A 27,832-nucleotide genomic window follows, 5' to 3' on the forward strand; every position below is an offset into this window, starting at 1 on the left:
GTTGTTGGGGATTGTTGGGGATTTGTGTTATGTTTCTGGTTATGATTGTCCAACCCTGTCCTAATAAAATGGCCTTTTACGCTAAAAGTACCTTGCGTGGACTGATTATTGCGCGATCTAATGCATGAAGGGAAACGCTTCCACGTTTAGTAAAGTATACTTTTGGATAAATAGTCGTTATCACGTTTTACACGATGATCTAAAAGTAAAATATGTCGAGGACTCGGTTCGTAATAACTAGCGCCAAGCCAGGCTGTTTGCTCAGATCGGTTCTATTCATTTTCTGGTTCGCCCACCTAAAATGAAAAACACATAACTGAAGATGCTCCCCACTGCTGAGTACATGCATCCAGAAAGAGCCAGCACCTGCCTGCTGAAGCATTACTACCACTTCTTATCAGCAATGTGTTAGGACAGGGACACGTCAGGGAGGACGTAGATGGGGGGGGGGGGCTGGAGATGCCGCCTTATGTCGAGGGAGTTCCCGGTCAAGAAGTGAGCAGGACTGCAATTCAGAGCAGTACCAGAGAAAGAAATATCACCCCGTCCCTAGTGGACGAGGGAGCTTAGGACGTCTACATCCAGAAGGATGGGGGTGGGGGTAGGGGGTGGATACAGCGCCTAGTTGAAAATGTCTAACGACGGTTTGTATACTGTTTGTATACTTTACTTAGGTTTCACCACTAAAGTGACCGTCCAGCATAACTCTGCGTGGGGCCAATATTTAGCAATCATTTTTTTTTCTCTGAATGGGGGAGAGGCTTCTTTCAAAAGCATTGAAAGAGGAAGAGGCAAAATGATTAAAGATACAACATAATTGTGTGGAGATTTTGACTAAAAAGTCTACGGAAAATAAAATAGCGAAATGAATTAAATATTCTATCAGATCATAGTTTGGGGCATTTCGGAGGAGCGTTATTTCTCTCCTGTGAGCTTCTTCTTCTTCCTGGGGGAGCCTTTGGTGCCATGCAACCCGAGAGCCCCTTCAGTCCTTTCAGACCCGAAGCAGCCAGTGCCCGGTATAGTGGGATCTTCTGTGTGCATGGCCACTGCATTCCTGGAACTGAGGGGCACTCTCCCTTATGGAGATGGGAGCAGGCAGGTAATGGGGGGAGGGGATTCCTCCCGGACTTTGTGGATGAAGAGAAGGGGATGGCTTTGCATAACTATGTAACAAAAAACTATGAGGCCCTCGAGGGGCGTAGTTGGGAATACCTTTCACTTAGGACTTAGGTGAATATAAGGTGATCCCCCCACCCCCCCACCGCCCCCACCACGTAACACGTTTAATGTTGCATTATACTGCATAATAAATCCAATTAGCTCTTTTCTCTCGCCGCCAGGTGTGAACCTAACAGGAAAGCAACAGGTGCAGTGGCATTGCAAACGGATGTGAAAGACCCGTCGAACCCAATTACTAATACTACCAAACGTGTTTAGGAGCGGGGGCATTTTCCGTGCTTCCATAAGGTCAACGCAACATGCCACACCACTGCTCGCCACTCTCCTGGTTCTGATCCCTGGCAGCATTGTAATGAAGATTACCGGCTAGTGCATAATTGAGTCGTTCCTTTGCTGCTCCCGCATTCAAAGCCAGCCATTTCAGCTTCCTAGTAGTCCAAGTTTCCGAACTGTGAGAGGAGTAGCTCCTGTCAGACTCGCAGGGGTGTGGCCACACAGCTCACTCAGACTCATCAAAGGGCGGGACTTAGCACCCTTCCTCAAAGGGTTGGGCCACGGAGAGCCAATGAAGAGCAGCTGAGTGCTGCCTGCGCTCCAGATTTCTCTGAATGGGAGGAGTTACAGTTCAGAGCTGGAGCTGCGCTCTCTCACCCGGTCGCTGGCAGTCGGTTCGGGCTGCTCAAAGACCATGATGCAGCTGTCTCCAACAGAACCCGCACAGCTTCTTACTATGGGCTGCACTGCGCCGGCAGGATTTCCCGTCGCTCCCCTTCCCCGGCAGGGGACGAGAAAGCATGCAGTCTCTGCTTTTGGTCCGTGGGTTGGCCGTTGAGTACGTCTCCACCCGCCCACAACACGCAGACCATCACCGCCCGCGGCTACATTAATCGTGCTGCAGGCTGTGGGAGTTCGTAGCCTGCGGGCAACTCCCCACACGGCGTCTGCCCAGCCTGCTCACTCCCTCGCGCGTCCCACGAGCAGTAGAAACCGCACCTTCCTTGGGCTGCGCATCTGCCAACGAGAGATACGTAGACGTTTGATGAGGCTGGAGCTATCGGCAGACAGGAAGACGCTGTGCCTTTGAACGGGCAGAGGGGCTGGGAGGGAATCAGTCACGGATGGTCATCTGTATGTACGGCTTCCCTATTCGCCCCCGCCACGCAGAAAGAAGCTTCGGGCATTCTGCAGATTCCCCACCCCTCTCGTGGCTGTTCTCACCCTGATGCTCGCTTCTGGTCACAATTCACTGATTTTAGTAAGGCCGCTTATTATTTATTGCACAGAGCCCTGTAGGTCATAAACTCCTATAATGACGACACTCTCCAGGGTTGTGCTTTGTCGGCTCTCGTTTTATTGTGTGGGTCGTTTGGGAGATTTCGATGCAATGTAAGATGTACTCAGTCTCCTGTCACCAGAGAGTGGGGAGAGGTTGTGGCCTTATGGCCAGAGCTGCCGACTTTGGGCCAGGGGAACCAGGTTCTAGCGTCGGCGTCGGCTCAGCGTCCTGTGATTCAGGGCAAATCCATTACTGTCCCCTGCTTACCAAAACATGAATGTGTCCTTGTGTAAAGTCCGTGGTGCTCATGTAAAGCGTTCTAATACCTTCGGGTCGAGTTCCTGCTATATACATCTGCAAAAAGAAACAAGCATTGGCATAGCCAATAGGTCTCGCCTTTAGGACCTTATAAGTGTTTAGCCATGCAACAGTTGCATAACTAAATACTTATAAGGTCCCAAAAGCGAGACCTATTGGCTATGCCAAGCGGCCGTAGGGCTGCGAAAGTGATCGCGGTCAAACATCAAAGCAGCCGCGAAAGTGAAAGTAATCGTGGTAAAGCGCGCGCCCACGCACATGCACTGTAGCTCTAGGCTGGCCTGGTAGCACTTTTTGGAACCCTCTCAATAAGTCTCGCCAGACCAGCGCATGCGCTGGGTCAGGCGAGACCTAAAAAAGGGGGTCAAAGCACCCACAGTTAGGCCCGGCTGAAAACGAGGATTCGAATTTCCCTTTCCACCTGGTTCAATAGTCCAATGGGAGGCTTGACTCCTTGTATATACGAATATGATAGTGCAACATATTACCCCAAAAAAATGAAGCCATAAAAATGTTAATTCTAAGCAGTGTTAGGTCCTGGGCTGGAGAACACAGCATACTCTGAATACTGTGCACCCGCCTGTGTCTAGAGCCGCAGGCTGTAAGTGGTCCCAATCTCTGGGAGGTGACCGGAGCCCAAGGGAGCAGGGGCCCCTTTCATTTGAAAGTGATGAAATGCACTAATGCCACCCTTGACCTTAAACCGAGGAATGGAGTTAGGGTTTTCGGGGATCTATGAGAAGTGACATTTCACCATCCACCTTCCTGGCAATTGGGCGATATTAATGCTTTTAGGGACAGTCTGGTACCCTTAAGTACCCTTTGCGAGCACCTAATATTGTTTTGATTCATTACGGTGCCTGCATAGTTGTGAAAAAAGGGTTTTCATTTTTGTGCCTATAATAGCATTTTTGTTCTCGTTTGGAGGGGAATTCGGGCTTCCCTGTCCCTTATGGCGTTGGGTCAAAAATGGCTTGTGAATAGTTGGTCCCTATTTGGAATGGCACATGCACAAAAAAAGAGAAAGTAATGCTTCACAAGGAAATTAACAATTGTGCAGATTAACTCAAGCATACAGCACCTTTTCCCTCTGAAAATTGATTCTACAGCACATGAGATGCAAGACACAGTGACGTGCAGTCGTTGGCTGGATGTCCTTGCGCTCTTTGTGTGATGAAATTAGTGTACTTCAAACTCCTAGCCTGATGTCTTTTCTGCCTCGCCAAATATTAGACAGTGGGGAACATTTTTAACTACATTAATTGCTAGACATATTGAAAAACACAAAATTAAGTAAAAGATGGCTGCCAAAGCGCCGCATAGACTCAGTGGGGTGGCGGAGCTCTTTCTTAGACACTGCCCTAAGCGTAATGGAACATTTAATGCAGATTCACCTAAAATGTAGACTCCGCACAAGGGAAAGCAGCACTCTCCAAAACACGGTTGGTGTTGTGAAAGAAGTGGGTGAAAAGGAGAAGACACTATTAAGTCCCTAGTGTCACCATTCGGGCTGGGTTGTGTCAATGCTTGGTCTGATTTCCTACTGGTTTTGGACCAAGTATTCACATTCCTCCTTATTAGCATGTCTAGTACTAAAGCTGTGCTCAGACACACCTTTAGGACTTCGGAGCCTCCCTCCTTTTACACCTCGAAGATAGACACTAGCTCCTCAGACGCACCGCTGCACAGATCATGTGTGAGGTATGCAAATCTACGGAGGAGACATACATATGGGACCACAGGAGACCCTCAGTCCTCTCCTGGGAGGAGAACACTGTTTAATAAAAACACTATTCCCATGGGCCATGGCACGCAGTAGCAGCAATCAGCATACAAATATATCAAAGCCACATTGGATGGCCAGCTACCACCTCATAGACCGCATGCAGGACATTTTCTATCTGGCACTACTGCACTTTAAGGGTAGCTCCACAGAATGTCTTCATAACATCCCTCAAGAACCACTCCTACATCAAGAGTACCACTTCCAGTGCCACCGCCACCAGTCGCAGCCCCTCCTTGTCCCATCGTCCCACTGGACACATTCAGTAGATCTTCTCCAACATCAAGTTTAGTACTCGCAGTGTCACGGCCACCCTTCGCAGCACCTCCTTGTCCCATCGTCACACTGGACACATTCAGGTGAACCACTCCAACATCAAGTTTACAGCATCCAGTGCCAGTGCCACCCTTCGCAGCACCTCCTTGCATCATTGTCCCACTAGACACATTCAGTTGAACCACTCCAACATCAAGTTTACAGCTTCCAGTGCCACGGCCACCCTTCGCAGCACCTCCTTGCATCATTGTCCCACTAGACACATTCAGTTGAACCACTCCAACATCAAGTTTACAGCTTCCAGTGCCACGGCCACCCTTCGCAGCACCTCCTTGCATCATTGTCCCACTAGACACATTCAGTTGAACCACTCCAACATCAAGTTTACAGCTTCCAGTGCCACGGCCACCCTTCGCAGCACCTCCTTGCATCATTGTCCCACTAGACACATTCAGTTGAACCACTCCAACATCAAGTTTACAGCATCCAGTGCCAGTGCCACCCTTCGCAGCACCTCCTTGCATCATTGTCCCACTAGACACATTCAGTTGAACCACTCCAACATCAAGTTTACAGCTTCAAGTGCCACGGCCACCCTTCGCAACACCTCCTTGTCCCATCGTCACACTGGACACATTCAGTTGAACCACTCCAACATCAAGTTTACAGCTTCCAGTGCCACGGCCACCCTTCGCAGCACCTCCTTGCATCATTGTCCCACTAGACACATTCAGTTGAACCACTCCAACATCAAGTTTACAGCTTCCAGTGCCACGGCCACCCTTCGCAGCACCTCCTTGCATCATTGTCCCACTAGACACATTCAGTTGAACCACTCCAACATCAAGATTACAGCTTCCAGTTTCACGGCCACCAGTTGCAGCACCTCCTTGTCCCGTGGGACACATGCAGTTGAAGTGTATGATTAACTACTGTCCCACTTACCCTCATCCACGAGCACCACTTTTGTAAAGGGAGACACCTGCAGTGCCGATCTTGTGTGCATCGGCTTTTTCTCAAAACATTCTATGTAGCTGTGTAAGTGCAGATGTTTATAGAGTGCAAAACTATCTGCAAAGCACCTGAGTGACGGACATGTGTGGGTATTGGGTAATATATGAAGGGACCACAAAGGATGAAGGGTAGAGGAAATTGGCTTAGACAGGATGGAAGGTGCCTTGTTAGAAGGGAGTATAAGCTTGGTCTAAGTTGATATATACTAATATGTAAATGTTAAGGTTTTCAGGCGGGTGTTTAACATGGCTTTAAGAATAAGCAACCTGGGGGTGAAACGGCAATGAATGCATGGGGAGTTGAAGTTCATGTGCCTGGCCGAAGGTGACAAAGTTTGGATGATAGGAAAACTGTGGGAGTCTTTTGGATTCAAACGCATCTGCGTAGATACTAAATCTTCTCTTCCACGGATGCTACAGTTGCATATTGTTACATTGAGTATAAGAACATGCAAGCCATAAACATGGAAAAACTAGTTTCCCACGAAGAAACGATGTAAATCTCACATTCCACAAAGACAGCGCTTCTTGTTTTTAAGATCCAATTCGGATCCTCTCCCCTTTGTATGTGGACTTCCGTGCACCTTGTGCTGCTAATGACTGAGGAAGAGGTGGTACCCTGTGTGTGTGTGGGGGCGGAGGTGGTGGGGGCTGGGAGGCGGGGTGATCTGGCACGTCCCCTCATGTAAATATAGCTCGATGGAGATCACGGTTCCTCACTCTCTCCTGAAAGGAATGCCCACTTTGCCTGCAGCTCAGTAGGACTGACTGCCAAGCGAGCCAACCTCTTTCTCCTGATTGGCTGAAGGAGAGACCAATGGGCGGAGGTAGCCGACAGGCATTAAAATCACATGGCAGAGGCAAAAGCGCCGGAGACTCTCAAAGAGCGTTTCAGAGAACAAATGTACCAGTGGATTAGGATGCGCCGTGGATTTGTGGGTTCATATTCATCACTAGTGGATCTGGCGTTTCTGTTTCCTTTCTTCCCTTGAAAAGAGGTAAGGAGCATTCCTACTTTAAGCACTTTCTGGCGGATCGCTGACACTTTAAATTTGGACTCCATCATTTAGCACTTTTTTTCGTGGAGCACGTTAGCAAGGAGCTTGTCGTTGGTCCTAGTGTTAGCTTCAGTTTGAATTTGGGAATCCGAGCCAGCTGTCTTTGGGGGGAGCCAGCAGCAGCTCGTTTTCTCGTGGCTCCTAAATGCCATAGCTAAAAATATATAAGCATGCCTGGAACCGTTGAGCAATACGAGAGTCTCTCTGCAGCATCTGTTTGTGCTCATAACTTTCCATGCACCAGCTGCAGCGAGAAGAAATGTATGCCCCCGCCCTATGCCGGCACTTGGCATCTTATGCACTCCAAGGGTATGCATGGGAACGTAAGGAGAAATGCACGGTGTAACGTTTCGAACTGTGCTATGTGCGTATAGATACTGCCTCCTGGCAGGCACGCAGACCTGTTAAGGCAGCACATATATATGACGTGACCGGGTAACAAGTGTCCCTGGGTCTGGCGGAAGCGAGGGGCGTCCGAGCGACTTCCAGGCTCCGACTTTGTGCTCTGGAAAGATTGCATCATTCGTGACAGTTGCAGATAAAATAGAGATAGGAAATAGCTGACTTATTCATCAGCCTAGAATGCGAGCCAGTGTGAGCTCGGCGCTCGCCAGGCTGAGCAGCAGGTGCGCAGCGGGCTCGCGGACTGACTTTTCAACAGGGCTGGTGCGGGGGTCTGAGCGCTCTATCTGTGTGTGTATGTATATATATATATATATATATCCCCCCAGTTTCTATTTTACTTGTCAGAGCTGTCTGGCAGCACAGCCTCAACCCCGCTCTCCGACCTGTACCTTCTTTCCTCTGATGCGATAACCCGTAAATATCACAGTGTGCGAGTTGCCTCTAGGCACTATGAGACCATTCCTGATAGTCATTCAGCTCGCAGAATTTCACTAGCACATACACTAGCTTTATCTGCCAGGAAGAACAGAGGATTGTTAGATGTTAGGCTTTCATATAAGGGTGTATACTTTAAAACGTGTCAATGCCAACATGGAAATACGAAGCATTATCTTTATAGCGCTGGTTGCTTTCCCTTGCGGTTTTATACCCGTTATGTGCTGCTTTTAGCGAACTCTGGGGCAAGCCAGTGCGTCATGGGTTCTTGGGAAAGGTAAGGGATTGTCCCCTTATCTGCTGTTCTTCTTATAAAAGACCAATAATCTTGGTTTAGTGTCCCCTAAGTCCTCTTGGCCCCGGTGCCACTGCACCTGCTGCTCCCAGGAAAGCTCTGCCACTGTGCAAACGTAAATCCGTTGTGCTGCGGTTTCACGTGGATTTCAAGGCAGGTGATATAGCGCTTGCCTCGCCGGTTCCTAACTGCACGCGACCTTTAGAGAAGGATCAAACAAACAATCATTCAGGGGTTTATAAGGCGCGCTACTCACCCGTGAGGGTCTTGGGGGGTGGGAGTGCAGCTCTGGATGGAACCGGGAAGGTGCCCTGGGACAGGCTCGGGGGATGACGACAGAGCAACCTTTACACTTCAATGAAAACATCATGCTTGTATTGTCGACATCACGAGGATGAATGTCGTGCAACCGGCAGCCTCGAGGTGGCACACAAACCTCTTCAGCAGAATCATTAACCATACAGCTTCCTAACTGTGCGCGAGCGGAGCCCAGATAAGGGCTGAATTGGAAAACTGAAGATGGGGAAGTTTGGGAGGGAGAGGGGTGGTGCACATTGTAAGCCTTCCTGGGAAAATTGAGCTTCGCCTTTTTTCCATGAGCAGCTTGCAGCGGTCATATAAAAAGCATTAGCCGCTGCTCGGTGTCTTGTGGCTGCGCAGAGAGCTGTGTGTGTGTTTACAGAGGGCAGCAGAGGCCGCCTCGCGGAGGCGCATTACAGTAGCAGCTCTGCTCTCATAGCAACATGTGCCCGGAGGCGGTGGCGTCAGCCGGGGAGCACAGTGCGCTCGTTAGCAGTCCCCAGGCGCCGCGTCCTGGGTCTCCGGGGCCGCTTGCAGCATCTGCGCTGCTCCGAGCTTGGGCTGGGCCTGTGATGTCTGGCTCGTCCAGCCGGAACATCCTTTTAATGTTTAGAGTTCCTCTCCGCGGCTCTACATTGTACACTGGTGGGCCTCAGTCAGAGGGGCTCTCAACTAGTTTTAGCCGCGCCGCTGACTCTCTTTCCATTTCATACATATTCACAACCCTGCCAAATAACAAGGCACACAATGTGAGCCGGTGCCTCTGGAGAGTTTCCTAATGGTCTGGTCATGACATCACAAGCAGTCTGTAATCAGCACGGCATTGAAGCACAGCTCAGGTGGTATGATATCCCTTGAAGAAGGTCGGCCAGGTATTGATATAGCGCCCACATCCAGCCCTTAGCACCAAACAATGTGTTCACAGTTGTGGCAATTAAGATAAATGAGTGAGTGACGCACAGAGAGCTGTGACGGCCCTAGCACGAGAACAACTGGGCAGAAATTAAGTGCCGGTGAACCCCATCTTACACTGAACCTGTTTATAAATCAACCCCATACTGTCAGTGTGGAAGGCAGTTTTTTATCAGGTAAAACAGGGTGCACACTGGTATGTTTAAATTGTGGGGAGTCGGAGACAGGACACCTTGTATTATAAGCCATAAAGTACCCTCAGTCTCATATCTAAAATTTGGAGGTCGAGAACGTTGCCTTACAGTTGCCATAGACTCCTGTGACGTTACGGAGTCATTCTTCCTGTGCTCTCGGGCCTCAGCCTGGCCATCAGCCTTTCTGACACAGAATAACCGAATTATGCTGGAATTTGAGAGTTTTGTGATATACATATTTTCTTGTATGAAGAATGTCACATGATTGTAGTTTGCCCTTCTGTAAACTCATTGATTGCATACAGTCTATAATTTGCAAAGTTAATTACTTTATTTCCATTTTCCAAAAGCAATATTCATGCAAGACGATAGTTTATCTGCAGTGTGCAGTTCATTTCCAGGCTGAATTCTGGCATCTGTCTTGCTGCACGCTGGTTTGGGTGGTGGGAAGCACAGTGCACATCATTAGTGGTTTATGGAGCCATGATGGAAGTCTTTGCATAGGTCAGTGGTTGGAGATGTCACAGGGTGAGGAAGCGAGGAGGCATTTAATGGAATTCTGGCGCTGCCCGCATCGCAGCGCAGTGTGAAATTTTGGCAGGCGGGAGCTTAGCACCACATTTCCCTACCTTACTGCGCACCCTTGCCCACTATGACCGTCACCATTGGGGGGAAGTACAGCAAGGGAAAAGAGCCTATCTCTACCCCCACACCTTCTGGGTTGTTAGGGTCTCTTGTGGGGTAGAGGGAGGAGTATTAAATATCTGGTGCCACCTGGTTCCATTCTGAGTTCTGATTCCTGAAATATGGAGTCCAGAGTTTGGGTAAATCCCAAAAGGTATGGCGCCTGATGGTGTGTTGGCTAATCAGGTGGGCAGTCAGCGTATGTTGCACCTCCGCTGGCCATCTTTGGATCGCGCCTAAGTTAACCCATTTCTTGCCTTACCTACACATGAAATGATAAACAAACAGCAACGTTCTCTCCATCACTAAGTGGTGTGGCCTTGCCTTTTTTCATTAGGTCTCCGCTCTGTACATACATGCGTGTAAACCAGAGCAGTATGTGTGAGGTGGGCTATGGGATATCATCTCTAAAGCAATAATTCGCCAATAGGTAGTTGCTCCCTGAAGAGGTGAAGGAACAGCAATATATATACGTTTTATATCTGAGGTCAGAAGGGGCGCAGAGGTCCAGCAGTAGTTGGTTTTGAACTTCAGGCCCCTGACAACATTCATAGTTCCAATTTGTTTTTCACATTTGAGCAACAAGTGCATTCGGGGAACTTTTGACAGTTGTTAGAGCTTCTTAGATCCTTCTGAGACTTCTCTGTCTCTTACAACAATGATGTGAGATCGATTTTGAGTCAGAAAGCAGCATTTCTCAAGCCTTTCTTACCAAGACCACATTTTCCCTGTACTGAGACATTTGCAGATTTTCCACCTTACCATGCATACTGTTTATCAAAACACAAGTACAGCACTAAACACATGCATACATTCTAGCCCATAATGTTATTATGAAAAGGCTTACATGTTGGAGAACCTGCAGAACATGACTGGTTCCAAAGCACTGCAGTCGTCAGGCAAGCTTTATCCAACTCATTATGCTCAGGTTTATCAGAAATTGGAGTTGCTCCACATCGCGTTCTAGGTTGTTCCTCATGTTTTAATGTAAAAAGAGAACATGAAGTATCACACCACTTTACAGAAAGAAGACAAGCTTTCTGGTGCACTATGACCTATGCTAAATGCACTGTTTGAAACATATCTAATAACTCCTTAAGAGAGGATTACAGAAGAACTGAGAGAGAGATAGAATTGTGGGAAATGGAAAGAGAGATAGATATACACACAGACAGATTGATAAGGGGCTATACCATTGAACATCACAAAATAGGGAGTGTTCCTACAACTCAAGCAGCAATTGCGAACCTTGGAAAAATGATGGCCTGACAATAATATATCATTTGTGTCAATATGTTCAGTGGAAGCCATTAAGATTTCCGCTTATCATCCGCCACAAACCGTTGCATAGGAGACAAGGCACAAGTCATGGAGGTCATGAACAGCACACGCCTGGTTATTTTTGCTCTCACTCCTGTCCACCTGTCTAACTGTGTTTGTGTTAAACATTGTTCTACTTCTTCCTCTAGTCACTATATTCACTACTTAGTTGCCTTGACTTTGAGCTGTTTTGTCATGATGTGACATCTATTCTCCTTCTTTATGGTTTTAGTGTTTACCGGTTGGTACACTTTTAAATATCATTACACATTTCGCTGTCTGTAATAGCGACAACCTGGGATACAAACATGAGCTTGCCAGATCTCCTGTTTACATTCTATGATTACATCCAACACACACTCACTGTCCATCATTGGCTTTGCTACATGGCTGAGGGTCAATCTAGAAACTGTGTTGCTATTATCATACAGTGAGCACCTCTATCTCAAGAAACAAGGCACACTTTCAAGAGAGCACTGAGTGACTGCTTGGAAGAGAACATCTCTGTTCACCATCTGACTTGTAAGCTCAGGTCAAGACATCTTTTCCTTCAGATCTGAAAAAGATTGTTCGCTGCGGAAAAATATATTTTCAGGTAAAATAATTCAGGATGTGACAGATCAAAGTATTCATAAGCGGGGAACCTTCTCTTGGATTTCTGACATTGAAACAGATTCACATGTTTTGTGCAGGAACATAATCACTTTTGTGCCAGTGGACTATAAGTATCTGAGATACTTCCTTGCCCGCATGCTCTCCACCTGAGTAGAGAAAGACAAAGGAGGCACATAAAGAGATCACAAAGTGGCCTAGGCCTAGTGAGTTGGCCCGTTATTTGTATACCATTTTGCTTCCATGATGACACAAATACCACTTATGAAAACATTAGAGCTTAGCAGTTTGTGAAGTATTCAATGGTTATGCACATGAACTTTTGAAATTGGATATAAAAATGAAAATAATTAGCTTGGGGTAAACGTGGTGGTCTGAATTCCATAAGGAGGCATTCACAATATTACACACCATAGAGTTATTAGAAATACAAAAGTTCTAAGTTTTCAGGTGTCTTTCTGATCTAGCTGAAAGGGCCACTCATTTTTCCTGTAACAAGCAAAGAGGTACCACAGTTTACTGTAACTTATTTAGCACCCAATGAAGAGAAAAGGTAGGCTCTCGATTACACAATGGTATTCATTGCATCGAGTTAACAGAGCTGGGAGCTTGAGTCAACCCTTACTAGTTTCCAGCCTGTGACCAGCAGGGTAACCCCTCTGCAGCCGGGGCTTAATTCACTGAGCAATCTAATCCCCAGCAAGTGTAGCACACACGTCAGCAGGGTATTAATGAGAATTACAAGGAAAAAAAAGAAATAGCTTCAACTGCTTTCCAATTCTTAAATGTGGCATTCTGGCAAGAATGTGAAATTATGGTTCATAGTAAGTGGAAAACATTATATTTCCAAAAATGGAGCCAAAATACTCAAACAGGTGTAAAACGTAGAAGGACTAGAGCATTTCTTTATTAAGTCTTTTGGGAGCCATTTTTAAACTGGCTATCACGAAGCTGTCAGACACTGCCAAAACCCTCTAATGTATTCGAGTTTTTACAGATGACTAATCGCAGAAAATATGTGTTAGAACGCACACTTGCATAATTGCTGAAAGCCGCTCCCGAGGCAGGAGAATGCATCTTCTGCCCGCGCGAAACACGTTTAATCCTCCTCACCGATGGATCTTTTTTGAAAAAAATGTTTAACTCCGCATCTACTCATCTGAGAGGAATCCCCCAGAATTCTGAAATGCTGATCGCTTTGAGAGCAGTCGTTTATTCGTCTCCATCGATATATGTACTGCATTTTCTTTCAAACACTTATGGTGTGTTATTCGCAGCCGTCATTAACAACGTGTACCGCGTTTCTGGCACGAGTTCAGACTCATTTAGTTAATGCCATTTTTCCTACACAGCTGTCTGGCTATTTTTAGTCGGCCGTTGTTGCGGTTTTTATTAAGCTCTCTGACAGCGGTGCACATGTTTGGGGTGCATTTCAATTTCTGTGCGTGGTGACGCAGCGTAAGCGCTGAAAGAGGGGAGCAGGCGGGCCTAAAGTAGGGCTCGGCAAAAGTACATGCGTTTCAGGTTGTGCTGCACCCCTGACCAGTGACATCTTAATGATTTGGGGGGCTCTGAGGCATGTTTTGTGAGCCCGTGTCCCTAACAAATGGTAAAAAATGTTTTACCCTTTTCTTTCTGCTAAATTAAACCTGCATGATGCCAAACAATTCTTAATCATATCGTAAACGTGCAGTATAAGGATTTCACAAAGACACTACGTCTTGCCCAGAGGCGCAACTAGAGCCAAATTTCGGGTGGGGGGAGGGGGGACTGAGCAAAAATTTCGGGGGGGGGGGGCTGAACTTTAAGCAATAGGCAGAGTGGAGCTGCAGGGGCTCTTAGAAGGGGTGAAACAACAGCAAGGCCTCATTAACATGCAAATGGTCTTTTAAAGACCTGTGAAGTGCTCGGGTGCGGCTGCTTTTTTGCCCGGGAAGGTGTCTCATCCCGGGCTGCCACACACGACGGGGGGTAGGGGGGAGCTGATCCCCTTTGAGTCCAATGGGTGTTGCGCGCCTGGTCTTGCCTATTGTTGGTTTACGTGTATTTCATAAAGATTATGTTTTTCTGCCGATTTATTCCTTATTCATTGTCTTTACCCTCAGTAGACTTGTTTGAGCAGAAAACGTGCAGGAAGAACCCCTGAAACAGAATGTGTACCAGGGCTGCACGAGCTTCCTAAATTTAGAAATTGTATGGGAAGTACATTTAGCAAGTACCTGTTCTGAATTTTGCATAAGAGGATCTCACTTACAATTTTCAAACAGATGACCGCCAAGTATAATTTACGTAATAGGTGTAATTTTTGCAAAATGTAGCCTTAATGCACAATTTTGCCCTCCTCCTGTAATGGGCCCAAAAGTCCTCCCTTCTATCTGTTTGGGTAGTAAAGGACAGCGAGAAATGGGATGCAGTCGGCCCCCTCACACCTGATACTAGTGCACATGCTGCTGTAACAATCATTATGTCACTGTGGATGTGTGAGGGATTGTGGGTGGTCCTCAAAGGAGGAAATATCAGGTGGCAGATAGCACATTCAGGAAGAGCCAGCTAGTGAATGTGACACGGGGACTCGCTTGATAGACTGAATTGTGTGATGCTGGTGGTGTCAAGCAATGGACAATGCGCATCCCTTGGCATCCGTTCCATAGTATAATTAACTCCTTTGTCTTTAAATGTTGTCTTCTCCTTGGGGAAGAGAGTGGAAGGTGCAGGCAATCAGAGATGACATGCAATTTACATAACCATGAATAAGGTGGGGAATTCAATTTCACTTGTTAATCTAACATTTGATTTCATCATTGTTTTTGTGTGGAATTTACATGGTATGGACATACGTTGATGTCTTGCGGAAGCGTGTCCTAAAGGTTAGCTGTTGTAAATTGAGTGTTCCGATAGAAAGTTTAGAGCAGTGATATACTCAGGTGAAAGGGTGTTGGTGAGTGCAAGTCAATGGAGACAAATGTTTGTAGTTCATCAACATCCCGATAGGGCTTGTTCCATCACCCATCGGTAACCTCAGAAGTTTACATATTTTGTTTTGTTACAGAAATATTCCGGATCGCATTCAGGTATCTATCGGGGTGCCACAGCTGATGCTTACTTAATGGGTGCTCTCTGGAGGTAGTGAAGGGCTTAATCCAGTTAGGGGTTCAGATTTTCCACAATGAATATTTGTTAGATTTACACGTAGGGGTTTTAGGCAGGGGTTGTTTGCAGATTCTTTGGTTATACTAAAGTTTTGTCATGGATTAGCCCTCAAGGACATTGAGCATCTGTTCAAAATGTAGGCTTTGGAAATACCAGGTTCGTGAGTTCACCGGCTGTTAACGGACACTTTGTAAAACCTGTTGCAGCAGACAAACTAAATTGAATGGGTTTGTCTAAAAACACTGGTATAATGGAACCCTTAATTGGAAGGATACCCTTTACATTTTAACAGAATAGATTTATGTGTGGTGGGAGACAGATCACCGGGGTTGCTTCCAGTGTATTGCAGACTGCAGTAGATTACTTTTTACATTACCATGGTCTGGTTAGAATCCACCTGTTACAGATCAACAAATGTAAAGTCCCCACATCCTTGAACTCATGGCCAGAAAATTATAAGATACATTTTTGTGTTATTTTTAGGTATCACACTTTTCAAGTGTTTCATGGGTTCAATGTGTTTGCACTTGCTTCATAATGTTGTTTTTTCAAGCAAATTAGTCAAGAAAACGTATTAACACAAGTGGATCCTCTCAGTTATGTTACATTTTCTTCAACTCTAGATTCATTGGTACATGGTTATATTTGGAGATATTAAAAAAAAGTAACACACTGGGCGTATTTACTTTTGGGAAAGTAACAAGAACATTTGTAATGCACATGACTAGATGCATAAACTTGTAACTGATGTCTACTTTTTGGTTTATTGCAGGACATGTCTTACCTATGACAGATGACACCGCACTAACCCTGTTGTGTGTGCCAGAGGACCTCCCTTGGTAAAACCCAAGGGCCGTTGGAGACTGCCATCTCCATTTTTTTTTGTCTGATTGTTTCTCGTGAACTTTCAAAACTGTTTCTCCAACGGGTTTGGCAGAAGCTCAGACTGTTTTCTAAAGCAGAAGCACCGCAGTCCACAACAGTAGTGATGGGCAGCGTGCGAACCAACCGCTACAGTATTGTATCATCTGAGGAGGACGGCATGAAGCTGGCAACCATGGCCGTTGCCAATGGCTATGGGAATGGCAAGACTAAGATACATACTAGACAGCAGCGTAGGAGCCGCTTTGTAAAGAAGGATGGACACTGCAACGTCCACTTTGTCAACGTGAGCGAAAAAGGTCAACGCTACTTGTCAGACATCTTCACCACGTGTGTGGACATTCGCTGGAGGTGGATGTTGCTTATCTTTTGTCTCGCTTTTATCCTTTCTTGGCTATTTTTTGGCTGTGTATTTTGGCTCATTGCTCTATTACACGGGGACCTGGATGCTCCAGAAAGCAACAAACCATGTGTTTCGCAAGTCAGCAGCTTCACTGCAGCTTTCCTCTTCTCCATTGAAACACAAACAACAATTGGGTATGGCTTCAGATGCGTCACTGACGAGTGTCCCATAGCTGTTTTCATGGTGGTATTCCAGTCTATAGTCGGATGCATCATCGACGCCTTCATCATTGGTGCTGTCATGGCTAAGATGGCAAAGCCAAAGAAGAGAAATGAGACTTTAATTTTCAGTGACAATGCTGTGATAGCCATGAGAGATGGCAAGCTTTGCTTAATGTGGCGTGTGGGAAACCTGAGAAAAAGTCATCTGGTGGAAGCCCACGTCCGGGCTCAGCTCCTGAAATCTAGAATCACATCCGAAGGAGAATATATTCCCTTGGATCAGATCGACATCAACGTTGGCTTTGACAGTGGCTTTGATAGAATATTTCTTGTTTCACCTATCACAATAGTCCATGAAATTGATGAAGAGAGTCCATTGTATGACTTAAGCAAGCAAGACTTAGCTAACTCTGACTTTGAAATTGTGGTTATATTGGAAGGGATGGTAGAAGCCACTGCAATGACTACCCAGTGTCGGAGTTCGTATCTAGCAGACGAAATTCTTTGGGGGCATCGGTACGAGCCTGTACTCTTCGAAGAAAAGAGCTATTACAAAGTAGACTATTCCAGGTTCCACAAAACCTACGAAGTGCCCAACACGCCCCACTGCAGTGCAAGAGACTTGGCTGAGAAGAAATATATTCTCTCCAATGGAAACTCTTTTTGTTATGAGAATGAGGTGGCACTCACGAGCAAAGAGGAAGAGAACAATGTTCAGCGTGTCCCAGAGAGCCTTAGTACACACATGCATCTTGACATGGACCCTCATAATCAAGCAGTAGTTCCACTCGAACCTGCCTCTAGACCCCTACGACGAGAGTCCGAAATATGACTGACTTATTGCCATTTGTTATTGTTGAAAGTTTGTCGGTCCGTGGCACATTGAGGTCAAAAAGGGCCCTACACTGTTTGCAGACAGTGGTACCAAAAGTGTCCTAGTAAGAAGTTTTGAACTACCTGGACGGAATCCCGGGAGTTATGAATGGACAGACACCATAGAATGAAGACAATGAACTAAGCATGACCAGAAGGCACATAATATGATGTACAAAACAAATCATATAAACATTACTATTTTAATGACAAAACTTGAACTTGCAGGCAAGATTGGGTTATTCATTTTTGTAATATTACTTCATGAAGGGAACAAGGATGCTTTTTTTAATGGCATAACCAAAGGCAACAAGCATTGCCTTCAATCTCTAGTTGCTGCTAAGTGGTTGGACTTTGTATTTTGGCTGTGGTTTATTTGTACGTCAAATATTTAAAAGTCAGTGTTGCACTTATATCTGCCATATTCAGAAAATTACTAAAAGTGGCAGAGCTGTACCCAGTCAGTGGCAAAAGGCAGCGATACCAGCATGCATCAGGGTAGTGGTTTGTCGGCTAAACTTAATTCCTCTTTTGGTTACTGACTGGCATTATGCAATCATAAGCCAAACGACAGCCTTGAAAACAGATTATTTTTTCCTGTAGCGCTGCATTTGATCGAGTACTGCTTAAATGTACCTACCTTTCTAGATACCAAAGAAAATGCACACTTTTGCACCTAAAAGCTTTACTCCTCTGAAAGGGACTGCAGAAAACAGACCGTGGACATGCATGCCCTCACTTGCACCTTACTCATAAAAGCTTTAAAAATAGGAATTACTCAGAATGTGTCCTGTCAACAGGAAGTATCATGTTTAGCTGCATTGAGACTAAAATGCCACGGGCCAGCTCTCTACACATATTACAACTTGTGCCTTCGTGCAGCCAAGTTAGCACTCTGAAAACTGAGCCATTAAGGGTGCACCCTGCTCTGGCCTCACCCTCCACCACTGTCCTCGTGCCCAGGAGCCCCCACGCTGATACTGTGTATCACGCTTTAGGGCGTCTGGGTAATCATGCACAGACAAGAGCAAGAAGACCACAAGCAATCACTCTGCACCCACGATCATCATTATGTGGCCGTGCAATACTTTTGGATCCAGTCATTGATTTGAAACAAAAGCCTTTTCTAGCAGGTGATACTGTAAACGAATTTGCACTTTCATTAACAAATGATTTGTTCTTAAATCCCAAATTCGTATTTGTTGAAAGGTTGAAGGATATATGTCTATTCCAAAGTCTTGGAATAAAATAAAAAAATAAAAAATGTCATGAACTGCCCGCCACCTCCTGGTTGCATAAGTGAATTTGGCAACATAAATACATTTATAGTTTTTCTTGATAAAAATAGTACCCTCTCTTCTTAAGTAATGAAGTGTCCCTTCCTGCATTGCAGATTCTTTACCTGAGAATCCTCTTGTTAGGTTGAAAAAATAATGTAACTACAATTCTATTACAGTATTAGATCACCATATGCCATTAAAAAAGCAGCTTGTTCAAATCAAATACCTTTTGGATTTGGAACATGTGAAGGCGCAGGGCCATCTAGCCGCCTCGATGGTAGAAAATGCTTGTATTTAAAGGGTGTGTTGTTATAGCGGCGCCGTCTGATAATAACAGGAATCACACTACAGTCTGTACTGGAGTTTTTCTTTGTCACCGCAAAATGCACATAGGGTGGCTGAATGCAAAAGTGCAATGACCTGCTCTCCTAAAAAACAACTCCAGGTTCGGTGTTCTGTGATTTGTGTTCCTGAGTGGAGGCTGTGGAGGCTGATTTCCAGCACTTTGCATTCTGGGGTGTCCAATGTTGGTTGACCAGTGCCAGAGCCACGACACATTTTTGGAATATCCACCTGATATCAATGTCCACACAATGGATGGAAATGAGAATCCGTTACGTGGATAGTGTTTATTTTCAAAACCTGGCATGGCCGAGTCCTAAGGGACCAATGTTGCCCCCACCTCTTCATTAGCAACACCTTTGCATTGGTGAGTCCTGTGGGTTACATTAAGTGCTTGAACCCTTTTAAATGTTAAAAGTTAAAGTTTGTAGATTTATATACCGTGGCTTATCACATGAGAGGGCACCCAGGCGCTTTAGAGGGCATACACCTCATGAGACCCCGCAAACTGAGCAAATACAAATGTGGATTCCAGTTTGGGCATGACTAATCTCCTATGGTGGACCTCAGACAAGGGCTGATACTCAGCAGTGCAGTTTGTGCCTTTCCAGGGCAAACCAAACACAGTGGCCCACCTTAAAACGAGGTTTCTTAAATCCTGGGGTCTGGAGCCTGTTGGGAATCAGCAATGCTGCAATGAAGTCACCTGGTGGCATTCTTCATTGATTAGAAATCACCACCAATTTGGTAATGTTGGAAAATGGATCACAGTATCTTGACACTTTCAAAGTTGGGTTAGAAAAGATTATGGTGTTCGGCCAATCAAAAGCTTGAGAGAGCCTAGTTTACAATTGAGCGTTATGAAGTGAAAACCAGATACAGACAGACTCTCGGTGTTTGTGAAGGTTAAATTGAATGGTAATACATGTACTGCTGGTGCCATGTTTCCAAAAAGAATAATAACTAACTGTACACCAAAGAGTATTCAGCAAGTGGCATGCAAAAAGTAATATTATGTGTGCATGGGCGAGCGGAAGAGATGAGAATCTCAAACCGTCTAAAATGCACCTTGTTGAACACTGAGCACAGTGATGTGGGATGGTAGGCGGGTTGGTTGCAGGGCAGACATTTTAAAGGGAAGGAAACAAGCTACATTTTGTGGTGCAAAACCTCTTTTCCAGACAATCAACGTGTTTATAGAACTCTGTTATTTTCGAGTGTACATTTTTATACAGCGCAAATATTTTCGTATTTAATGCCAAATGTAAATATAATTATGTAAAGACAAAAAATGCCATACAAAGTATAAATTCATTACAGTAGTTTGGCTAGCGCCTAGATGCTACTGGGTAGCAGGGTTTTAGCAACTATTTACAAGCCTTGCAAGGCTCCCACCGCTATAAACATAGGTTATTTATTTCGAGCATGGTCTTTTTTATTGTTTATTTGTGTGTAGCTCTTGGCATGTTAGCAATTACTGGCTTTCGGATTGTTGGAATCTTATCAACAGAGATTCCTTTTCGCTCTACCGAAAGGACTTTCACAACCCTTTGTCTTCACTGAGCGCATCTTAAATTTGCAGATTTGCACTTACTGGATGAGGAAGTTAAGCCTCTGAGTAAGACAGAGGCCTACAGCCTTTTGAACAGATTAATGGTACCTGCTTAGCTCCCTGCATGCCCTTTTTTTGAAAATGACTTTGTGAAGCACAAGATGCCTGAGGCTTTCCTCCTACCATCAACATCATATTTAGGGGATGCTATTCTAGAAACAAAATTGTTAAAACGAACAGAATGGTAATTGAGGAGGGAGCTGGCTACATGCATTTTTCAGTCCTTCCTGAAAATACTTGAATGGAGCATTCTAATGATGTCTTAGACAGAACAATAAAACACTGCACATAGAACTTTTCAAACTTGTGTTTTCCTTTGACCCGCCCTTCTCCCTTCTCTGCAACAGAAGTCTTTTTGTTAGTTTCCCTTGACTGTTGCTTTTTTGGCAGTGACTCTCAGGTAGCTGTGGCTAACAGATCATTAGTGCCTACTCTTCACCTCTTTTTCAGATTCTCTGTAATCTTATGGAATAGGTCTATTGTGTCAATTTTAGACAGGTTCTTTATTGCCTTTGAGGTTTATCCACACATTTTGTCTGTATTACCCGTGAGACTCATCATAGTACAATGCTTAGCACAACTGGGAGTGGAGACCAGCCTGGGCAAAGTTTACTTGTCAGTGGAAATTGAGGGAAAAGCTTTGCCCAGCCAAGTAATATATTCCTTCTTGCAATGGAAGTTGCTTCTCTTCAGGTGTGTTAATTACAGTTCATCCCGCCACCAGCCGAAAGCATACCCGCATAAGATGCAGTTTAGTTTGTTACTCTGCACTAATCCTAAAAAAACACATATTCCTTTAATCGGAATGACCCATCCCCACCCCTTAATATCTTGTGACATCACAGTCCAGTTTTTGTGAGGTCAGTTTTGTGACTATCACAAGTTTATTGCACTTGCTTCTGATAAACACCAATTTTGGGGCATGAGGTACAGCACATGCAATGGTTTGATAAATTATATAATATATGACTCCAGTGTGTGGCTGTGCGCTTGTGGTAAAGTGACAAACTCCGCCTATGCTGTGTTTCTGGATATTTTCTATAACATATCTAATGTAAAGACAAAGGGTTTGTACGGTATTTTGCTTGGATGGGTTCGTTTATAATTTGACAAAACAATATGTACTGTAATGTCTTGAAGCTATGGCTGCTTTCGACCATTTATGGTAGGATAGGACAGCATCCACATCTCACAGCCAATCAAAATCAGTCTTACAATGTTGGCTTGCAGGTTTGGCATCGTGAACAATCTTGGCTTTCGACAATTGTTGTAAATTTCTATTTTTCTTGTTTGCAGCCTTTTGTATCGAAGTCTTCCTAAATGTACTGCACAAATCAAGGATTGTACAGATTTTTATATATAAATATATATATATGATGTCTTATTTTATTATTTCTAAATAAAATGAAAAACTATCACATAGATGGTCTGTCGTTTGTCCGAAAAAACAGAAATGTGTTCAAAGGGGTTACATAGACTGCATGAATCAATCCCTCCTTTAATATCTGAGGTCTTAAAGTTCAAAACACTTGAGTTCAAATAAATGAGAGTACTTTGAGAAGGTGCGAAGAATTAGAGTGAAATCATTTGCCAATGTGGTTCAGGTTCACCTGCTTGTTGTATTAGTAATTGATGAAAACAGTGATACAGCAAGTAACATATGAAAGCTAGTTCTATTTACCTGCTGTTCAGGATTTAAAAATAATATTCTATGGGTTGTCTAAAGTACAGGGTTCACGATAAAAGCCTTGATTGACACAGGACACAAACAAGGACAGTCGCATCACATGGTTTAGGAATAAATGGACACGAAGAAGACTCTTGTGCCTGTTGGCAAAGATGGTGGACTACACCACATTCTCTGTTCAAGCCAGCATTACACCTCAGTTTGGACGCTCCTGGATGTTTTGTTATTAATGGTTGGTAAGTACCAAAACACCAAAGGGAAGAAGAGTGACCATTTCCTATTAAGCAGATTAGATCATAAACCTGTAGTGCCACAAAGTCTCTCTTGACCAACACGAACTCAGAAGGACAACTGTGTTCAGTTCATGGAGCATGCAAACTTGCAATGTTTAGATAGTTACTGTAATTTCCGATTCATTTTCTTGGAAAGAGTAAGTTACAACAATAGCAACATCACAACACAGTTCTTCCGTGTTAATGGACCACATTATGTTAACCAAACTCAATACATGATTGCCACCTCAACACAAAACCAAATCTATCATTGCCCACATATCTAGTAGTATTGCTTCTTCCACAAAAGGCAGGAATGTGCTTTTAACATTGCAAAGTGGCTCTTGAAAAATCTCCATTGGCAATATTTTAAAAATAATTTGTGTGATGTAAAATCTGTATAGGTGTGGCATCGCCTCCAATCAATTTTTGCTCTGCATTGCGATGATAAAATAGTTACTTTGTGGTCAGTAAAAGTTAAACCACTTCACAGGAAGAACAGAAAGCTCTTTTACGGTCAGCTTGTGAAACTTTCAATCTGTGTTAGAAGTATAATTTCAAGGAGAAAGTACTGGAAAGTAAGAACTTGCCAAAGGATTAATTGTCAGTAACAATTCGTTCTTGTGCAATCTTTATACAGGCAATCTGAGAAAAACGCAGTTTGGAAGGTTAAGAATCTCTAAATATAAAAAGTCTTTATTTCAAAGCACCATCAACAAATTCAAATGCCTTAGCAGTGATCCTTCCACAGAGGACAGGAAGGCTTTCCCAAGTATTTGCTTGAATACCCACATCTAAAGAATCCTCTCTATGTTCAAATTAGTATTACATTGTCCTATATTCAATGGAAAATCCTGGTGAACTGGTATGTTGATTGGGGGAGCCTAAAATAATTGTAGATTTTCAAGCAAGAACCAATTGTTCTTAAAGTGAGCCATCGGGATTACAGGTGGCATGTTTAGCCTGAACTTCCAGAACACCCTGTGCATGATCTAGGAAATACATATTAGATATTATGACTCAAGTCCTGTATCACACTTTTCCCAAACTCATCTTTTTGACCTTGCTCTGACAGAGTCAGGGTGAGAAATGTGGCATAAGCCTTTATGTTCTAGCCATAATGGAATATTATTTCCTATTTAGCTTTGCCAAAAATGCAGCAAAATCAGGTGTTATAACAAATGTACTTTCCCCTGTGATCCTGAGCATTTGCCAGGGACAGATACCGTGTCATGGTGGCTGCTATCAAAACTATGGTTGCCCATAATTTTCGAAATTTCACAGATGTCAAAAGTGGGATTGTGCAGGTATCGTCTGAAAAGTGTAAGATTGTACTTAATTTTGCAGTCTTATTGGCAACGTAGGTTGCTCACTTTTGGACAACTTTGCTTACTCCAGTGGATATCAATAGGAGTTTATGTCTCTGAGTGTAAGTGTAAAATCCTGGACATGAACACTAATTCTATGTTGCCCGCACAGTAGAAAGGGATTATGAGTTTCGTCTAGTCATTTGAACCACACAACCCTATTCTTAAAAAAGATACTGCTTTGTTGTTGAGCATTTTTGAGTGTTGTCTTCGTCTTTCAATAAGGGCAGAGCCAAGTGCCACAGTGAACTTTCATACACTGCAGCAACAAACAGTGATTTCAAGTTGTGCCATGATTGCTCTTGAAGGGTTTGTTTATTATCACCACTTTAGTTTGTCAGATATTGCCATTAATTTAATATATTCCTACTACTTCCATGCATCATACTGTAAAGAACAGTCAATAACCTGTAGTGGAGAGGCTGCTACTGGGCAGACTAGAGTCAAAATGAAAGATCTGAGCAAGAATGTCACCACTACAATAGCAAGGGTGCTGAGACAGAATATAAGATTTAGACAGCAATGTCTTCATTTGAGTGATGGTTTGTAAATTTGGAGGCTGCGGCTAGCTGAGCGTTACCATTGTATCAACCGTACAATTGGTACATGGGTGACTCAACGCATCCCTTCTTGGCCTGGAGAGGGGCCCTTTAGCCTTCTTCCCAGAAGTTCAATATATAGTCAGTACTGCCTCTTTAGACCAGTCATTGCATTGTTCACATTGCTTTGGGGGTAAGCGTAGTCCCTCTGCTTGGAACTGTACCACAAAACAGAAAATCCACTCTCCATTCAAAGTAAATGCCTGAAAGCCATTGAGTCTGAATCATTGAAAAGTTGAGGAATTTCTTTTAGAGAAGTGGGGGCACCAATGGCAACTCTCTGTCCTACATGTTGAGGTACTAGCTGTGATGTAATCTAAAGAAGAGGCCGTAATATTCTAATTTATTAACCTACTATTCAACGGGCACATAACACCCATTGGGCCAAGAGGGATTTAGTCCCCATCAATTCCCCCTGACCCCTGTGAGCCTCCCATGACTGGGCTGAGCCTGGCAGTCAAGACACCAAATACAATCACACCTATGGAGCTAATCTGACCTATCCTCTAGAGGCCGTTTACAGCTCATCCACCCTTTATTTTCTCTTTGAATTGCACCCCATTCCCCTTCAGCGACGGATCTCTCTGCCTAATCAAGATATCTGTGTTTAAAAAGAAAAACACCAAAGCAAGCTAAATGTGTGTGAAATCAACAGGTCACACCACAATAAAGAATGCAAGTTTACAGCAGTATATAGGAGTATCGCCTTCTCAATGACATTTAACAAAACATGTATGACATTATAATGTAATTATATCATTCTTAGCCGCTTTTAGGTCTCGCCTGAGCCAGCTCATGCGCTGCCCTGGCGAGATATTTAGTGAGTGGGCTTTAGAAATGCCACCACAAGCTTTTGCTGGCCTAGAGTGTGCGATTACACGCGCAGTAACGCGCATTTCTCGCATTGCTCGATCAGGCGCCATCTGGATTTCCTCTCGATTGCTCTCCCAAGCGCGCTCTTCAAGGCTCCTCCCCCTCCCCCACCACAGAACGCGTCTTGCGGCCGCACATCTTGTTTGCTTTGATTTAAGCTTGTGTCTGTTTTGCAACTGTACACTGGACATGTCTTGTGAACTTGGAGCTAGACGAGTGCTCTGCTCATAGTGTACACACCTACATTGGACGTGTTCTGGCTGCCTGCACAGAATGGTGCGCTCTGTGAAGCTTCTGCGTGGTGCTTTATCACCCCCTGCCCCCGCACTCCACCAATCCTTTTAGTGTCGGACTATAATTGTGAAGAGACGCAGCGTGCGCCTGTGATTCCTTGCCTACTGGGGTCTCTGACCATCTCTTGCAGCGGAGACATTACCACGTGGAGTGGCGCTCTATGAGACCGGGATCCCCACCTTCCCGAATGCCTGCCAGTGAGTAACAGCCAAGCGGCAGCCACTGACGTTACACGCCATCAGAAATAAGGGTACCCCTGAAAAAATTCCAAAATCAGGGAGCATCTAACAATTGCAAGCAAAACAATTTAGGAACATTGATTATAATATAGTGGACCTGAAAAGCATAAAAAAAATGTGTGTACATATACTGATAGGTACAAAAATATGTATTAATTTTATTAACTATTACATATGATTTCATATATTTTATCAAAAGGCATAATCAAGTTTTCTAAACATGAAGAGCATTTAAATTCTGCCTTCAATCTCTGTTTGATTCTTAGAAAACAATATATTCATATATACATGGTTCTGTAATTGTTGAATCCAAACATGAAGAGCATTTAAATTCTGGCTTCAATCTCTGTTTGATTCTTAGAAAACGATATATTCATATATGCATGGCTCTATAATTGTTGAATCCTACGCGCGTTTTGGCTTGCAGCCTTCATCAGGACGCCATGTGTATATATCTCATGTAACCTAAACAAAGTATATGTAAACAAATGTAAATATCAAAGTTGCAGATGGGTCCTATTTACAAAGATACTTCCCAAAATTTGGGGAGTTGGCGAAATAGCTCATAATTAGATATAACAATTAATATACAATTTAAAAAACACTAGTCCATCAATTGCACAGACACCAAAAATAATTATTTAGTTTAAACATCTTTGGATAAGTGGATGTGACTTGGACACCTTATAACCATCACCCCATGTGAAATTTCATGAAAAAAGGAAAAATGTGAAATATAGATAGCTGAAAACCTCAGCTTGGTTTTCAGAACCACCAAAAAACATGTAAGATGTACCTTTTCTAACATGTTCAGAACTTGCAACTTCTAAACCATGAGGATAGTAGCAAGATAGTGGTTTATCAAAGATGCTAAAAACATTATAGAGTAAAAGATAAAATTAGACAAATTAGTAAAGGTATAGGAAAAATCCTAAAAAATGTTCCTGAAATATATTGTCCGTTACCTTAAATTATTTTCCAAATCAGAGGAAAGGTATGTCAATTATGTATGACAATGGATATGATTTAGTCCCTGGATGTATGTTCTGATCAAAATTTGTTAAGCTCCCTGCAGAAACAGAAACAATGTATAGAAACACTCAAAATGACGAGGAGAGCACTATATTAGTTTCAAAAGGATGCCAATGAGATGGTCCAATGTTGGAATGTAGAAATCCTGCCACTCAAATTCATGTTATAACTGAGGTCGTGCTCGATGGGGGTATATATATACAAAAGTATGCTAGAAATCGTTTATCTATCCTATATTTAGGTTAGTATGGAGAATGCCAAATAACGGAGGGACGTGTTGACCTGTATGTCTAAACTATAAGTTGTTGAGGGGACAGGTTGATCGAGCTGATCAAAAGAAGGGGTGAACTGTACCTCAGATGTTAGGCAGCAATGTGTTCCCCTCTGGCATCTGCTTACAAAAAGTGTTTGATGTTGTAAAATTACGTTAAACTAGAAGAAAAAGAATAGACAAACATCCTGTATGACTATGTCGGTAATGATCTAACGAATAGTTGTTGTACGTAATAAAACAAAACGCTTACCCGCTATTATGTTTCTAGCAACCGGATTTAAAGAAATGTGGCCCCAAAGCAAGTGTGGGCTTCATCAATTAAGAGCGGAGGGCATTGGCCTACAATATGTTAAAAAACAAAACAAAACGGAAAAAAATTAGATATGAGAAGCTGCTGTACCTATGTAATAGAAAGTTGTGGATAAATTG

At 43.9% G+C, this 27,832-nt stretch overlaps 1 protein-coding gene across 2 annotated transcripts; it reads left to right on the plus strand.

Moving 5' to 3' along the window:
• The first annotated feature begins 1,934 nt into the window (after positions 1-1,934).
• KCNJ2 (potassium inwardly rectifying channel subfamily J member 2) lies at positions 1,935-22,184 on the plus strand. 2 transcript variants are annotated; one of them, XM_085617330.1, is made up of 2 exons: positions 1,935-2,437; positions 15,986-22,184. In XM_085617330.1, exon 2 carries the CDS (start codon positions 16,202-16,204, stop codon positions 17,489-17,491), a length of 1,290 nt encoding a protein of 429 aa, XP_085473456.1. In that variant the 5' UTR covers positions 1,935-2,437; positions 15,986-16,201; the 3' UTR covers positions 17,492-22,184. The 2 variants fall into 2 exon arrangements, with proteins under 2 accessions (XP_085473456.1, XP_085473455.1); XM_085617329.1 differs by lacking the exon at positions 1,935-2,437 and adding an exon at positions 6,613-6,846.
• Positions 22,185-27,832: the final 5,648 nt, after the last annotated feature.

Source organism: Triturus cristatus, chromosome 7 (assembly GCF_964204655.1).
Source record: "Triturus cristatus chromosome 7, aTriCri1.1, whole genome shotgun sequence".
NCBI lineage: Eukaryota > Metazoa > Chordata > Amphibia > Caudata > Salamandridae > Triturus > Triturus cristatus.